Consider the following 15,998-nt stretch of genomic DNA (forward strand, 5'->3'; position numbering starts at 1 on the left):
TCACATGCGCCGAATATATCAGGTGTAGACCTTACAGTGAAATGCTTACGGTACACTCCGGTACCGCTTGCCGTGTGGTAGCAGAGAGAACGGTCTATGACTAGGGTGGCTGGAGTCTTTGACAACTTTTAAGGCCTTCCTCTGACACCGCCTGGTATAGAGGTTCTGGATGGCATGAAGCCTGGCCCCAGTGATGTACTGGGCCGTACGCCCTACCCTCTGTAGTGCCTTGCGGTCGGAGGCTGAGCAGTTGCCATAACAGGCAGTAATGCAACCTGGCAGGATGCTCTTGATGTTGCAGCTGTAAAACATTTTAAGGTTTTGAGGACAATTGCCCATGCCAAATCTTTTCAGTCTCCTGATGGGGATGACAGTTTGTTGGTGTTGTGGACGCTCTTGACGCTCTCAACCTGCTCCACTACACCCCTGTCGAAGAGAATGGGGCGTGCTCTTTTCCTGTAGTCCACAATCCTCTCCTTTGTCTTGATCACATTGTGGGAGAGGTTGTTGTCCTTGACCTCATCCCTGTAGACTGTCTCATTGTTGTCGGTGATCAGGCCTAACACTGTTGTGTCATCAGAAAACTTAATGATGGTGTTGGAGTCGTGCCTGGCCGTGCAGTTAGAGTGAACATGGAGTACAGGAGTGGACTGAGCACGCACCCCTGAGGGGCCCCAGTGTTGACGAGCAGCGTGGCGGATGTGTTGGTACCTACCCTTACCGCCTGTGGGCCATCAGGAAGTCCAGGATCCAGTTGCAGAGGGAGGTATTTAGTCCCAGGGTCCTTAGCTTAGTGATGAGCTTTGAGGGCACTATGGTTTTGAATGCTGAGCTGTAGTCAAGGAATAGCATTCTCACATACAGTTGAAGTCTGAAGTTTACATACACCTTAGCCAAATACATTTAAACTCAGTTTTTCACAATTCCTGACATTTAATCCTAGTAAAAAATCCCTGTCTTAGGTCAGTTAGGATCACCACTTTATTTCAAGAATGTGAAATGTCAGAATAATAGTAGAGTGATTAATTTCACTACACTCAATTAGTATTTGGTAGCATTGCCTTTAAATTGTTTAACATGGGTCAAACGTTTCGGGTAGCCTTCCACAAGCTTCCCACAATAAGTTGGGTGAATTTTGGCCCCTTCCTCCTGACAGAGCTGGTGTAACTGAGTCAGGTTTGTAGGCCTCCTTGCTCACACACGCTTTTTTTACTTCTGCCCACAAATTTTCTATAGGATTAAGGTCAGGGCTTTGTGATGGCCACTCCAATACCTTGACTTTGTTGTCCTTAAGCCATTTTGCCGCAACTTTGGAAGTATGCTTGGGGTCATTGTCCATTTGGAAGACCCATTTGCGACCAAGCTTTAACTTCCTGACTGATGTCTTGAGATGTTGCTTCAATATATCCACCTAATTTTCCTCCCTAATGATGCCATCTATTTTATGAAGTGCACCAGTCCCTTCTGTAGTAAAGCACCCCCACAACATGATGCTGCCACCCCCATGCTTCACGGTTGGGATGATGTTCTTCGGCTTGCAAGCCTCCCCCTTTTTCGTCCTAACATAACGATGTTCATTATGGGCAAACCGTTCTATTTTTGTTTCATCTGACCAGAGGACATTTGTCTAAAGAGTACGATCTTTGTCACCATGTGCAGTTGAAACCATAGGCTGGCTTTTTTTTTGTGTTTTTGGAGCAGTGGCTTCTCCCTTGCTGAGCGGCCTTTCAGGTTATGTCGATTATAGGACTCACTTTACTGTGGATATAGATACTTTTCTACCTGTTTCCTCCAGCATCTTCACAAGGTTCTTTGCTGTTGTTCTGGGATTGATTTGCATTTTTCGCACCAAAGTATGTTCATTTCTAGGAGACAGAACGTGTCTCCTTCCTAAGCAGTATGATGGCTGCATGGTCCCATGGTGTTTATACTTGTGTACTATTGTTTGAACAGATGAACCTGGAACCTTCTGGCATTTGGAAATTGCTCCAAGGATAAACCAGACTTGTGGAGGTCTCCAATTGTTTTTCAGATTATTTTTTTTCTCCCCATGGTGTCAAGCAAAGATGCACTGAGTTTGAAGGTTGGCCTTGAAATACATCCACAGGTACACCTCCAATTGACTCAAATGATGTCAATTAGCCTAGCAGAAGCTTCTAAAGCCATGACATCATTTTCTGGAATTTTCCAAGCTGTTTAAAGGCACAGTCAACTTAGTGTATGTAAACTTCTGACCCACTGGAATTGTGATACAGTGAAATAATCTGTCTGTAAACAATTGTTGGAAAATGTTCTTGTTTCATGCACAAAGTAGATGTCCAATCCCGACTTGCCAAAACTATAGTTTGTTAACAAGAAATTGTGAAGTGGTTGAAAAACGAGTTTTTGAGTTTTTATGAGTTTTAATGACCTAAGTGTAAGTTAACTCCCGACTTCAACTGTATGTGTTCCTTTTGTCCAGGTGGGACAGGGCAGTGTGGAGTGCAATATAGATTGCATCATCTGTGGCTCTGTTTGTAATGTTTGCAATTTGGAGTGGGTCTAGGGTTTCTGGGATAATGGTGTAGATGTGAGCCATAACCAGCCTTTCAAAGCATTTCATGGCGTGAGTGCTACGGGTCGGTAGTTATTTAGGCAGGTCACCTTAGTGTTCTTGGGCACAGGGTCTGTGGTGGTCTGCTTGAAACCTGTTGGTATTACGGACTCAGACAGGGAGAGATTGAAGACGCTTGCCAGATGATCTGTGCATGCTCGGTGTACACGCCTTGGTAATCCATCTGGCCCTGCGGCCTTGTGAATGTTGACCTTTTTAAAGGTCTTACATCGGCTGCGGAGAGCGTGATCACACAGTCGTCCGGAACAGCTGATGCGCTCATGCATGTTTCAGTGTTACTTGCCTCGAAGCAAGCATAGAAATTATTTTGTTCGTCTGGTAGGCCCTCGGCTGTGCTTCCCTTCTGTAGTCTGTAATAGTTTGCAAGCCCTGCCACCTCTGACGAGTGTCGGTGTTGGAGCCAGTGTAGTACGATTTGTTCTTGTGATACGATTCAATCCTGTGTTTACACAAGCACTCGTTAACCCTAGGCTAAGGATTCACACTTGTAGTCCAGTGTTTTGGAATAACGGACAAACACAACATGTGACCAACAGCCATGCCGGTCAGTGCCGTATTAAGATTAGAGAGGACTTTTTTTTATTTTTATATATATGGCCTTGTTTCTGTTACAGCTTATTGGATGTCTGTCATTCATATTTCATTCACCCAGGTCAACGTAACATTAATACGTTTAGGCTACTACATGATACTCTGATTTGCCCTATAACCATCATGCGGTTGCTGCAACCTAGCCTACAAATGAAAGTTTATAACTTAGGTGCACAGGTCGAGAGACATTGGAGTAATTAAGGTGACAGACGGCGACACATTCAGTACAGCATTGCACACACTTGCCTGCATCTAGCTGATCTAGGGTCGAGTCATTCGTCTAACCAGTTTCTATTGGACAAACAATTTTCTTTTTTGGGGGGGGGGACAAAATTAGGTAGGTCCCTCACCATTTCGTTCCGTTTGCTTCTGTTTAAGAAACGTTTTGCAACAGAATGGGCTGAATGAATACACCCCTGATCACTCGCACACACAGTTCACATTTATAGCCTACATCTTTGTCATCATAATGTTATAGTCAACTAACTTTAACTAACGCCTTAGTGAACCCACAATCCAATCAATGTGTACAATCATGCAGTACAGCAAAAGCATTTGTACACATAAACCCACATCATCATGGGTTTACTATCACGCGGTACAGTTTACAGCAAGCAGACGTGGCGTAGCGGGATGATCGGAATGCCGTGAACCAAGAGCATGTGTGTTCAAGTCCTAGGTAAGAACATGTTGAATAGTAATGACCGTATAAATGACCATGCACAATGTGATCATTTGTGTCAAATATGTATGTTGAAAATGCTGTATATTGAAAGCATTGTGTGTGTGTGTGTTCCTCACCTTGCCAACAGACACAGAGCTCTGAATGGATCAGGTCCTTGATGGGCTTGGCAACAGTAACACTGGGTGATGTTTCTTTGGGACCATCAGGCGACGTCCTAAAAACGTCTTTAGGGAACAAGCAGTGAATTATCCAATAACCTACATGGGACCAGGACATTCTGTCATGTTTGTTAACATACATAGAATGTTCCCGTAACTAACGGAAAACTGAACCCTAAAACATCAGGGGACCATAATGGGTAACGTTACAAAAAACGTTCCATTTTCCTAGAATTGCTAGCTGGGGTGGTATCAGCCTATATCTACACTGATGCAGTAGTCGGAACATAATAGTTTTTGGATCAGTGATTGGCTAATTCTGCTAGGGCGGAGGTCAATGTGACTCACTTAGGGCAAGATCAATAATGGAAGAAACATTGACAAGCTAGTGCTGCCAGTTCAAAGTAGTGTATTTAGCTAACCATTGTGAATGCAGGCAGCCCATAGTGGGGCAGCAGTAGGCTGCATTCTGTAGAGCATATCGGTTCAATCTAAAAGCCTCCTGCATAATGACTCTGAAACGTTAGCATGCGAGAGAGCCACGCAAGCACAATCTCCAGCAATTAGCCCTCAGCCATTATCTTTCTCATACGCTGCCAAGCGTGGAGCTTCAACCCTAATCAAATGCTTGCTTTGAGATCACGACAGGTAGGAACAATTACACACGCAAACATATATGGCATGTGTGAGTGTTTACTGTGTGCGTGCGAGCAAGCCCAATGCATTGGTCCATTGAAATACAGTACCAGTCAAGTTTGGACAAACCTAATTCAAGGTTGTTGCTTTTTTAAAACAATTTTCTACATTGTAGTGAATAATAGTGAAGACATCAAAACTATGAAATAACGGATATGGAATCATTCAGTAACCAAAAAAGTGGTAAACACATCAAAATATATATTTTATATTTTTCAAAGTAGCCATCCTTTGCCTTGATGACAGCTTTGCACACTTGGCATTCTCTCAACCAGCTTCACCTGGAATAGTTTTCCAACAGCCTTGAAGGAGTTCCCACATATGCTGAGCACTTGCTGGCTGATTTTTTTCTTTTCTTTTTTTTTCTCCCTTCACTCTGCGATCCAACTCATCCCAAACCATCTCAATTGGTTTGAGGTCGGGTGATTGTGGAGGCCTGGTCATCTGCTGCAGCACTGCATCACTCTCCTTCTTGGTCAAATGGCCCTTACACAGCCTGAAGGTGTGTTGGGTCATTGTCCTGTTGAAAAACAAATGATAGTCCCACTAAGCACAAACCAGATGGGATGGCGTATCGCTGCAGAATACTGTGGTAGCCATGCTGGTTAAGTGTGCCTTGAATTCAAAATAAGTCACTGACAGTGACCAGCAAAGCACCCCCACACGAAGCATGGAAAAGGAGGTGTGATCAAGGTTGGAACCACAGATACGAAGATCATTCGTTCACCTACTCTGCGTCTCACAAAGACATGGTGGTTAGAACCAAAAATCTCAAAGGACAGATTTCCACCGGTCTAATGTCCATTTTTTGTGTTTCTTGGCACAAGCAGGTCTCTTCTTATTATTAGTGTACTTTAGTAGTGGTTTCTTTGCAGCAATTTGACCAAGAAGGCCTGATTCACGCAGACTCCTCTAAACAGTTGATGTTGGGATGTGTCTGTTACTTGAACTCTGAAGCATTTATTTGGGCTGTAATTTCTGAGGCAGGTAACTTTAATGAACGTATCCTCTGTAGCAGGGGTAACTCTGGGTCTTCCTTTCATGTGGCGGTCCTCATGCGAGCCAGTTTCATCATAGTGCTTGGTGCTTGAAACTTTCAAAGTTCTTGAAATTTTCCGGATTGAGAAGAATGCCAAGACTGTGCAAAGGGTGGCTACTTTGAAGAATCTCAAATATAAAATTATATTTTGTTTTGTTTAACACTTTTGATTCCATATGTGTTATTTCATAGTTTTGATGTCCTCACTATTATTCTACAAAGTAAAAATAAAAACCCCTAAATGAGTTGGTGTCCAAACTTTTGACTCGTACTGTATGCTCAATGACATTGAGCAACAGCTTTTGGAATTTAAATGGGTTAGTTAACGGATTTAAAATGGGCACAATCAAGACAAGGCTGGGATTTTGGAGTCCAATGTATAAGTCTATGCACATTTTGCAAAGCACAATGCCATTGACGGAGGAATGGAGGAGAGGAGCCAGACTAGAGTTGTTTAATCAGTTTTATATTACATAGTGTTTCATTTATCCTCCATCCTCCCATTACTGATGCATATGCATAAAACTGGAAAACAGATTTGAACAACTTGTTTTTAGGGCATTTTGTTATGTTCTATGTATTATGGATGTATGCATGTGAAGCGTTTAGTTGAGTGCTTTGTTGCATGGCAGTGTTTCTTTGTTTTTGTGTGGTTCAGTTTCCTCCAGGCCAGGTCCTAGTGAAACCCATTGCACTGTGCCTTCAGGGTTGTTCTGTCAATAAATGCAGTGCCTGAAACTAGACCAGCAGCAGGAGAGGCAGACGGCACCATGTCCAGAGATTTGTTTTCAGTGTCCTCTGCTCCTGCATCAAGGAAGGACTATTTTTCTCTGAACCTCCTCACATCTGCGATCTTACTAGCTGTGTGGCTCCCCTTAGTTACCAGGTGTCTGAGGTATCAAAGGCTTTGGTTCTCCATAGTGAGCAGTTCAGCCCGTTTCCACAGTGAGAGGGAAGGAAGATACTTCTACATTTCACTCTTGACGCAGGGGAGCTACTGCATGCTCTTTTAAAACTTCACAAACGTACTTTTCTTTCTTTTTTTTCAGCCCTTTATGCTTTTTTTTCTGTTGATGAAAACTTCTCTGAAATTTACTCACATCAGGGGTCTTTGTGAAAAAACAAAGGCATGGTGCCCAGATGTGTGTGTGTGTGTGTGTGTGTGTGTAGTGTTTTAGCCTCTTCAAAGGAGTTTGTGTGTGCGTGTTTTGAAGGGCAGTTTGTGTGTCACTCCCAGATATGAAAGCTTCTAGCATAAAATAGTGGGTTCATTTACAAGTGCAGTCAGCCATTTGACTGGGGCTGGTTTTATGAATGTTAGAGGGATGTGTGATTCTGTTTTGACATTCTGGCACCTCCCCAATATAGGATATACCTGTTTTCAAGTTTCTCTGCCTCAAACAGAAATCTCCTAAATACGATAAAGCCTAATAAAAGATAATGTGGTGGTTGTGGCAGCTTATTTTACTGTCTGCTTGCTTGCATGTGTGCACACAGATTATTGGCTCATGATGAGTAGTACAGTTGTTGGCCTCGAGCAGTGATACACTACATGACCAAAAGTATGTGGACACCTGCTCGACGAACATCTCTTTCCAAATTCATGGGCATTAATATGGAGTTGGTCTCCCCTGTGCTGCTATAACAGCCTCCACTCTTCTGGGAAGGCTTTCGACTAGATGTTGGAACATTGTTGCAGGGACTTGCTTCCATTCAGCCATGAGCATTCGTGAGGTCGGGCACTGATGTTGGGCGATTTAGGCCTGGCTTGCAGTCGGTGTTCCAGTTGGCACTATAAATTCAGGCAGGTAGCGTTCTCCTGGCATCTGCCAAACCCAGATTCATCAGTCGGACTGCCAGATGGTGAAGCGTGACTCATCACTCCAGAGAACGCGTTTCCACTGCTCCAATTGCGGCGAGCTTTACACCACTCCAGCCGAAGCTTGGCATTGCGCATGGTGATCTTAGGCTTGTGTGTGGCTGCTCGGCCATGGAAACCCATTTCATGAAGCTTCCTACGAACCATTTTTGTGCTGACCTTGCTTCCAGAGGACGTTTGGAACTCGTTAGTGAGTGTTGTAACCGAGGACAGATGATTTTTACGTGCTACCGCTTCATCACTCTGCGGTCCCGTTCTGTGAACTTGTGTGGCCTACCACTTTGCGTCTGATCCGTTGTTTCTCCTAGACGTTTCCACTTAACCATAACAGCACTTACAGTTGACCGAGGCAGCTCTAGCAGGGCAGAAATTTTACAAATCGACTTGTTGGAAAGGTGGCATCCTATGACAGTGCCACGCTGAAAGTCACCGCTCTTCAGTAAGGCAATTCTACTGCCAATGTTTGTCTATGGAGAGTGCATGGCTCTGTGTTCAATTTTATGCAACAAGTGTGGCTGAATTAGCCAAATCTACTAATTAAGAGGTGTCCACATACTTTTGTATATTTAGTGTATGCCCAATGACCTCAGATAAAAAGCCATCAGAGGTCATTAACTACTGTGTTGTGTGGGATCTTATAAAATATTAAATTTTCTGAGGTGGGAGGAGTTTTCATTTGTACATTAGGCCTACTCTCTACCTGCTGCCATGGTGTCTGACTGTTCTGTTGAAGATTGGAGCGATAACGTTGTTTTTACCTGATATTATTATGTCTGTGCGTGTTGATGTGCCTTCTAGGGATCCCCATCAATGTTCCTCCACCTGGTAAGCATTTCTACTGTGATGGAAACAGGATATTTTGTGTCACCGATGTTGGTTCTGGTCTACACTGGATGTTGTGCATGGTGGATGTTGTTGATAGTGGATTGTGAATGATGAATGATGGCTTAACCATGAATGTTGTTTGAAAACAAAACTAGTTAGCAATAGTACTTTTTTTAAAGTTAGCATTGTGAGAAGAGGGGAATTTGAACATGTTTAATGCCTATGAGAAATGAAACTGATGCAATATTCAACAATACTGTCATGATTCTGGTCCAACGCGGTGAGCAACGATTGCCTTTCCGGGGTCTGGAAAAGTTTTCTGCTATCTGTTTATGCCCAGTAATCACGACTTGATGACCTGACAGACGGTGTCGTCTCTCCTGCAGGCTACCCTCCTGGCGCACCACCTCCTTCTCTGATTCCCACCTTAGACAGGTGAGTCTGTTCTGTCCTCTGTCTGTCTGTCTACAGAACGATAGCGCTCTGGTTGTTTGTACAGGCTGCACTACAGGGGGAGTAGGATCAGGAGAGACAGAAGGAGAAAGGCTGGAGACAATGACATAAATGGAGACAGAGCAGGAGAAGGGCGAGAACACAGCTACTGCCCAACCAGACAGACTGGAGCCAGGAGAACACGCAGGCAAGAGATAATGAAAAGGATCATATAGAAATATTCAAGTCAAAGGGATACTGCTAGATTCTGGCATGTTCTAATTACCCAGGGTCCGATAAACACGTGGATATCATTTTTATGTATTTGATGGTATCCACACGTTTATCTGACTCTGGGTAATTAGAACAAAGGCTTAAATGCCAGAATCTCAGTAATCCCTTCACAGGGAAGGAGATGAATGTATTTAGAGAGATTATTGTAGATATGTATTGACGGTTCATTGATGACAGCTACCATTGCTTGATTGACAGGGATAAACACTCAGTTGAAATGAAGAATTTAGAGCAGTAGCTTCTCAGCAGGTTTAATAAAAAATATTGAAATAAACTCAGCAAAAAAAGAAACTGACCTTTTTCAGGACCCTGTCTTTAAAAGATACTTCGTAAAAATCCAAATGGCTTCACAGATCTTCATTGTAACACGGTTTCCCATGCTTGTTCAATGAACCATAAACAATTAATGAACATGCACCTGTGGAAGGGTCGTTAAGACACTAACAGCTTAGGCAATTAAGGTCACAGTTATGAAAACTTAGGACATGAAAGAGGCCTTTCTACTCACTCTGAAAAACACCAAAAGAAAGATGCCCAGTGTCCCTGCTCCTCTGCGTGAACGTGCCTCAGGCATGCTGCAAGGAGGCATGAGGACTGCAGATGTGGCCAGGGCAATAAATTGCAATGTCCGTACTGTGAGATGCCTAAGACAGCACTACAGGGAGACAGGATGGACAGCTGATCGTCCTCGCAGTGGCAGACCACGTGTAACAACCACTGCACAGGAGCAGTACATCCGAGCATCACACCTGTGGGACAGGTAGAGGATGGCAACAACAACTGCCCGAGTTACACCAGGAATGCACAATCTCCATCTGTGCTCAGACTGTCCACAGTAGGCTGAGAGAGACTGGACTGAGGGCTTGTAGGCCTGTTGTAAGGTAAGTTCTCACCAGACATCACCAGTAACAACGTCGCCTATGGGTACAAACCCAACGTCGCTGGACCAGACAGGACTGGCAAAAAGTACTCTTTACTAACGAGTCGCGGTTTTGTCTCACCAGGGGTGATGGTCGGATTCGCATTTATCGTCGAAGGAATGAACGTTACACCGAGGCCTGTACTCTGGAGCGGGATCGATTTGGAGGTGGAGGGTCCGTCATGGTCTGGGGCGGTGTGTCACAGCATCATCGGATTGAGCTTGTTGTCATTGCAGGCAATCTCGATGCTGTGCGTTACAGGGAAGACATCCTCCTCCCTCGTGGTACTCTTCCTGCAGGCTCATTCTGACATGACCCTCCAGCATGACAATGCCACCACCCATACTGCTCGTTCTGTGCATGATTTCCTGCAAGACATGAATGTCAATGTTCTGGCATGGCCAGCGACGAGCCTGGATCTCAATCCCATTGAGCACGTCTGGGACCTGTTGGATCGGAGGGTGAGGGCTAGGGCCATTCCCCCCCAGAAATGTCCAGGAACTTGCAGGTGCCTTGGTGGAAGAGTGGGGTAACCTCTCGCAGCAAGAACTGGCAAATCTGGTGCAGTCCATGAGGAGGAGATGCACTGCAGTACTTATTGCAGCTGGTGGCCACACCAGATACTGTCTGTTACTTTTGATTTTGACCCCCCCTCCCCCTTTCGGTTAGTCACATGTCTGTGGAATTGTTAAGTTGTTGAATCTTGTTATGTTCATACAAATATTTACACATGTTAAGTTTGCTGAAAATAACTGCAGTTGACAGTGAGGACGTTTCTATTTTTGCTGAGTTTATTAAAGTTATTTTTACATAACTATATTCACCTCACAAAATAATTGTTTTAAACAAACTGTTTTGCAAAGGTCTACAGTAGCCTCAACAGCACTATGTACGGTTGCACCATGGTGTAGCCGGAGGACAGCTAGTTTCCATCCTCCTCTGGTTACATTGACTTCAATACAAAACCTAGGAGGCTTGTGGTTTTTACCCCCTTCTATAGACTTACACTGTAATTATGACAACTTCCGGAGGACGTCCTCCAACCTATATTTTTTTCACTTACTAAGCTAGTGAATGCAGCTAGTTAGTTTAGCCTACTCAAACACCTGGCTCAAATAAAGAGGGATGCTATGTTGCCTAGCTGGCTATGGCTATCCAACACTGGAACTCTTCCAAGTCAAGGTAAGCTTTTATGTGAACACCTGCTTGTCGAACATCTCTTTCCAAAATCATCGGCATTAATATGGAGTTGGTCCCCACTTTGCTGCCATAACAGCCTCCACTCTTCTGGGAAGGCTTTCCACTAGATGTTGGTACATTGCTGGGGGGACTAAAGCCCCAAGCGCTTTAGTGAGGTCAGACACGATCAGCGATCAGGCCTGGCTCGCAGTCAGCGTTACTATTCATCCCAAAGGTGTCCGATGGGGTTGAGGTCAGGGCTCTGTGCAAGCCAGTCAAGTTCTTTCACACCGATCTCGACAAACCATTTCTCTATGGACCTCGCTTTGTGCACGGGGCATTGTCGTGCTGAAACAGGATTGGGCCTTCCTCAAACTGTTGCCACAAAGTTGGAAGCACAGAATCGTCTAGAATGTCATTGTATGCTGTAGCGTTAATATTTCCCTTCACTGGAACTCGGTAGTGGAAGATAGTGAGTGGAAGGTAGTGAGTGTTGCAACCGAGAACAAACCATTTTTAAGCTCTACACGATTTTGTCAAATCAAATCCCTATGCCTGTCTACAGACCGAGAGAACATTTGAATACGTATTTGACCCTTTTTCGGGTTTTGCTTCACTGTGCTCCATCCCTGACCTTGTAGTTGGAGGAGTGGCCAAATAAGGCAGTTAAACCAGGAGAGTAATCTCCTATTTGTGACTTCAGTCTCCTGTTTATCAGTTACTATCCAATGCCTCCCTCCCTCATTCCCTTGCTCCCACTCTCCTTAACAAAACAGCCTCAAGTCACAGCCTTTCTGCATACTCCCACAACTCAGCTTGAATTTATACCACTTAGATCACCACAGGGCCATGTTCTGCTGCAGGCTCAGGCTGTGTCTGGATGTTCTTACATGGCCTAATTGCATCGTTGCCTTTTTTTATTCTGTTGATTTATTTATTTTGTTTTATCTACCCACGTGGATTTAGTTATTTCAATTTCTTTGCCTCCCTTTTTCTTTTGTCTCGTCTATCCTGCTTCCTGTCTGCCTGTTTTTCTGACTTCTAAATAAAATGTTCCCCTAATTTCCTTTATCTGTCTGTCTGAATTCAATCACCACTCACCAGTCTCCAGTCTAATGGGCTAAACTCACCAAAGCAGAGCGTGCGAGGCGTGTGATTTTATTTTAGAATGCATTGTTTTGAATTATAATAACCCAACCGAAGCAGTGCGGGTGGGTTGTCTGCTTTGACGCCTCGCTCAATTAGAAAGTGTCTCTATTGTTGCGTTTTATCGCTAGAGCTGTAGTCACACAAAACAAACATTTTGTCATTAACTTTTTTTTGAGCTCCTTTGAATTGGAAGAGGTAGCTAAAGGTTAAGCCTACCATACATGCTAAATTAGACCAACGTATGGAAACCAACATCGCTATCAGCAAAGAAGATCGGAGATATGGACTATCCTGCTAGCATACAATCACTGCTCTGACTGTCCCGTCTGTTCCACCCAACTTGCTCTGCTTTCTCCGCCAGCCTGGTTCTGGTGAGTTTTTCACTTACAGGATGATTCCTCTCACATCTGTCCTCTGCCAAATCCTTGTCTCTTCTTCCAGCCATCTCCACTCACATGTATTAATAATTTCCTCTTTTACCTTCAAATGTCTTTCTCTCATACTGATGCGTGCACACACACATACACACTCCTGACTTTGAATATTGTGTTGAATTTTTCCCTAAGGGGATTTTAGGAACTGCAGGTAGTACTGGCATGATCCTGAGCTCTGATTCTTCTGCCAGTGACTTTGAGGCCCAGGGGCCTCCTTAGGCCCAGTTCACAATCAAATGTCGACCGCATTATCTACCAAGGGAATTCTCTTCGATTATAATCACAGCCGTATATATATTCCCCCCCAAGCAGACACATCGATGGCTCTGAACGAACTTTTTGACTCTTTGCAAACTGGAATCCATACATCCTGAGGCTGCATTCATTGTAGCTGGGGATTTTAACAAGGCTAATCCACACCCCAGTTAAAATTGTATTTATAGGCTAATCTGAAAACAAGACTCCCTAAATTTTATCAGCATATCGATTGCGCAACCAGGGCTGGAAAAACCTTGGCTCACTGCTATTCTAACTTCCGCGACGCATATAAGGCCCTGCCCCGCCCTCCTTTCGGAAAAGCTGACCACGACTCCATTTTGTTGATCCCTGCCTACAGACAGAAACTAAAACAAGAAGCTCCCACGCTGAGGTCTGTTCAACGCTGGTCCGACCAATCTGATTCCACACTCCAAGACTGCTTCCATCACGTGGACTGGGATATGTTTCGTATTGCGTCAGGCAACAACATTGACGAATACGCTGATTCGGTGAGCGAGTTCATTAGAACGTGCGTTGAAGATGTCGTTCCCATAGCAACGATTAAAACATTCCCAAACCAGAAACCGTGGATTGATGGCAGCATTCGCGTGAAACTGAAAGCCCGAACCACTGCTTTTAATCAGGGCAAGGTGACCGGAAACATGACCGAATACAAACAGTGTAGCTATTCCCTCCAAGGCAATCAAACAAGCTAAGCGTCAGTATAGAGACAAAGTAGAATCTCAATTCAACGGCTCAGACACAAGAGGTATGTGGCAGGGTCTACAGTCAATCACGGATTACAAAAAGAAAACTAGCCCCGTCACGGACCAGGATGTCTTGCTCCCAGGCAGACTAAATAACTTTTTCGCCCGCTTTGAGGACAATACAGTGCCACTGACACGGCCTGCAACCAAAACATGCGGACTCTCCTTCACTGCAGCCGAGGTGAGTAAAACATTTAAACGTATTAACCCTCGCAAGGCTGCAGGCCCAGACGGCATCCCCAGCCGCGCCCTCAGAGCATGCGCAGACCAGCTGGCTGGTGTGTTTACGGACATATTCAATCAATCCCTATCCCAGTCTGCTGTTCCCACATGCTTCAAGAGGGCCACCATTGTTCCTGTTCCCAAGAAAGCTAAGGTAACTGAGCTAAACGACTACCGCCCCGTAGCACTCACTTCCGTCATCATGAAGTGCTTTGAGAGACTAGTCAAGGACCATATCACCTCCACCCTACCTGACACCCTAGACCCACTCCAATTTGCTTACCGCCCAAATAGGTCCACAGACGATGCAATCTCAACCACACTGCCCTAACCCATCTGGACAAGAGGAATACCTATGTGAGAATGCTGTTCATCGACTACAGCTCGGCATTTAACACCATAGTACCCTCCAAGCTCGTCATCAAGCTCGAGACCCTGGGTCTCGACCCCGCCCTGTGCAACTGGGTACTGGACTTCCTGGCGGGCCGCCCCCAGGTGGTGAGGGTAGGCAACAACATCTCCACCCCGCTGATCCTCAACACTGGGGCCCCACAAGGGTGCGTTCTGAGCCCTCTCCTGTACTCCCTGTTCACCCACGACTGCGTGGCCACGCACGCCTCCAACTCAATCATCAAGTTTGCGGACGACACAACAGTGGTAGGCTTGATTACCAACAACGACGAGACGGCCTACAGGGAGGAGGTGAGGGCCCTCGGAGTGTGGTGTCAGGAAAATAACCTCACACTCAACGTCAACAAAACTAAGGAGATAATTGTGGACTTCAGGAAACAGCAGAGGGAACACCCCCCTATCCACATCGATGGAACAGTAGTGGAGAGGGTAGCAAGTTTAAGTTCCTCGGCATACACATCACAGACAAACTGAATTGGTCCACCCACACAGACAGCATCGTGAAGCGCCTCTTCAACCTCCGGAGGCTGAAGAAATTCGGCTTGTCACCAAAAGCACTCACAAACTTCTACAGATGCACAATCGAGAGCATCCTGGCGGGCTGTATCACCGCCTGGTACGGCAACTGCTCCGCCCACAACCGTAAGGCTCTCCAGAGGGTAGTGAGGTCTGCACAACGCATCACCGGGGGCAAACTACCTGCCCTCCAGGACACCTACACCACCCGATGTCACAGGAAGGCCATAAAGATCATCAAGGACAACAACCACCCGAGCCACTGCCTGTTCACCCCGCTATCATCCAGAAGGCGAGGTCAGTACAGGTGCATCAAAGCTGGGACCGAGAGACTGAAAAACAGCTTCTATCTCAAGGCCATCAGACTGTTAAACAGCTACCACTAACATTGAGTGGCTGCTGCCAACACACTGACTCAACTCCAGCCACTTTAATAATGGGAATTGATGGGAAATGATGTAAAATATATCACTAGCCACTTTAAACAATGCTACCTAATATAATGTTTACATACCCTACATTATTCATCTCATATCTATACGTATATACTGTACTCTACTTCATCTTTATGTAATACATGTATCACTAGCCACTTTAACTATGCCACTTTGTTTACATACTCATCTCATATGTATATACTGTACTCGATACCATCTACTGTATCTTGCCTATGCCGCTCTGTACCATCACTCATTCATATATCTTTATGTACATATTCTTTATCCCCTTATACTTGTGTGTATAAGACAGTCGTTTTGGAATTGTTAGTTAGATTACTTGTTGGTTATTACTGCATTGTCGGAATGAGAAACACAAGCATTTCGCTACACTCGCATTAACATCTGCTAACCATGTGTATGTGACGAATAAAATTTGATTTGATTTCCTTAGGCCCAGCCCAGGGAGAGTATAAGACCACTCCTCTTTAT

General features: G+C 44.8%; 1 protein-coding gene across 5 annotated transcripts in view; it reads left to right on the top strand.

Annotated features, from left to right (window-relative positions):
- LOC112249094 (pre-mRNA 3'-end-processing factor FIP1) overlaps nucleotides 1-15,998 on the top strand; it is a 41,265-nt gene that overhangs the window by 14,169 nt on the left and 11,098 nt on the right. For 2 of the 5 annotated variants that reach the window (XM_042320302.1, XM_042320304.1), the window contains exons 11-13: nucleotides 8,461-8,487; nucleotides 8,874-8,922; nucleotides 8,987-9,127. In XM_042320302.1, the coding sequence (XP_042176236.1) occupies nucleotides 8,461-8,487; nucleotides 8,874-8,922; nucleotides 8,987-9,127 (217 nt within the window). The remainder of the gene's footprint in view (nucleotides 1-8,460; nucleotides 8,488-8,873; nucleotides 8,923-8,986; nucleotides 9,128-15,998) is intronic. The other 3 variants (XM_042320305.1, XM_024418746.1, XM_042320307.1) reach the window with 3 other exon arrangements.

Source organism: Oncorhynchus tshawytscha, linkage group LG01 (genome assembly GCF_018296145.1).
Source record: "Oncorhynchus tshawytscha isolate Ot180627B linkage group LG01, Otsh_v2.0, whole genome shotgun sequence".
In the NCBI taxonomy this organism is placed as follows: Eukaryota; Metazoa; Chordata; class Actinopteri; order Salmoniformes; family Salmonidae; genus Oncorhynchus; species Oncorhynchus tshawytscha.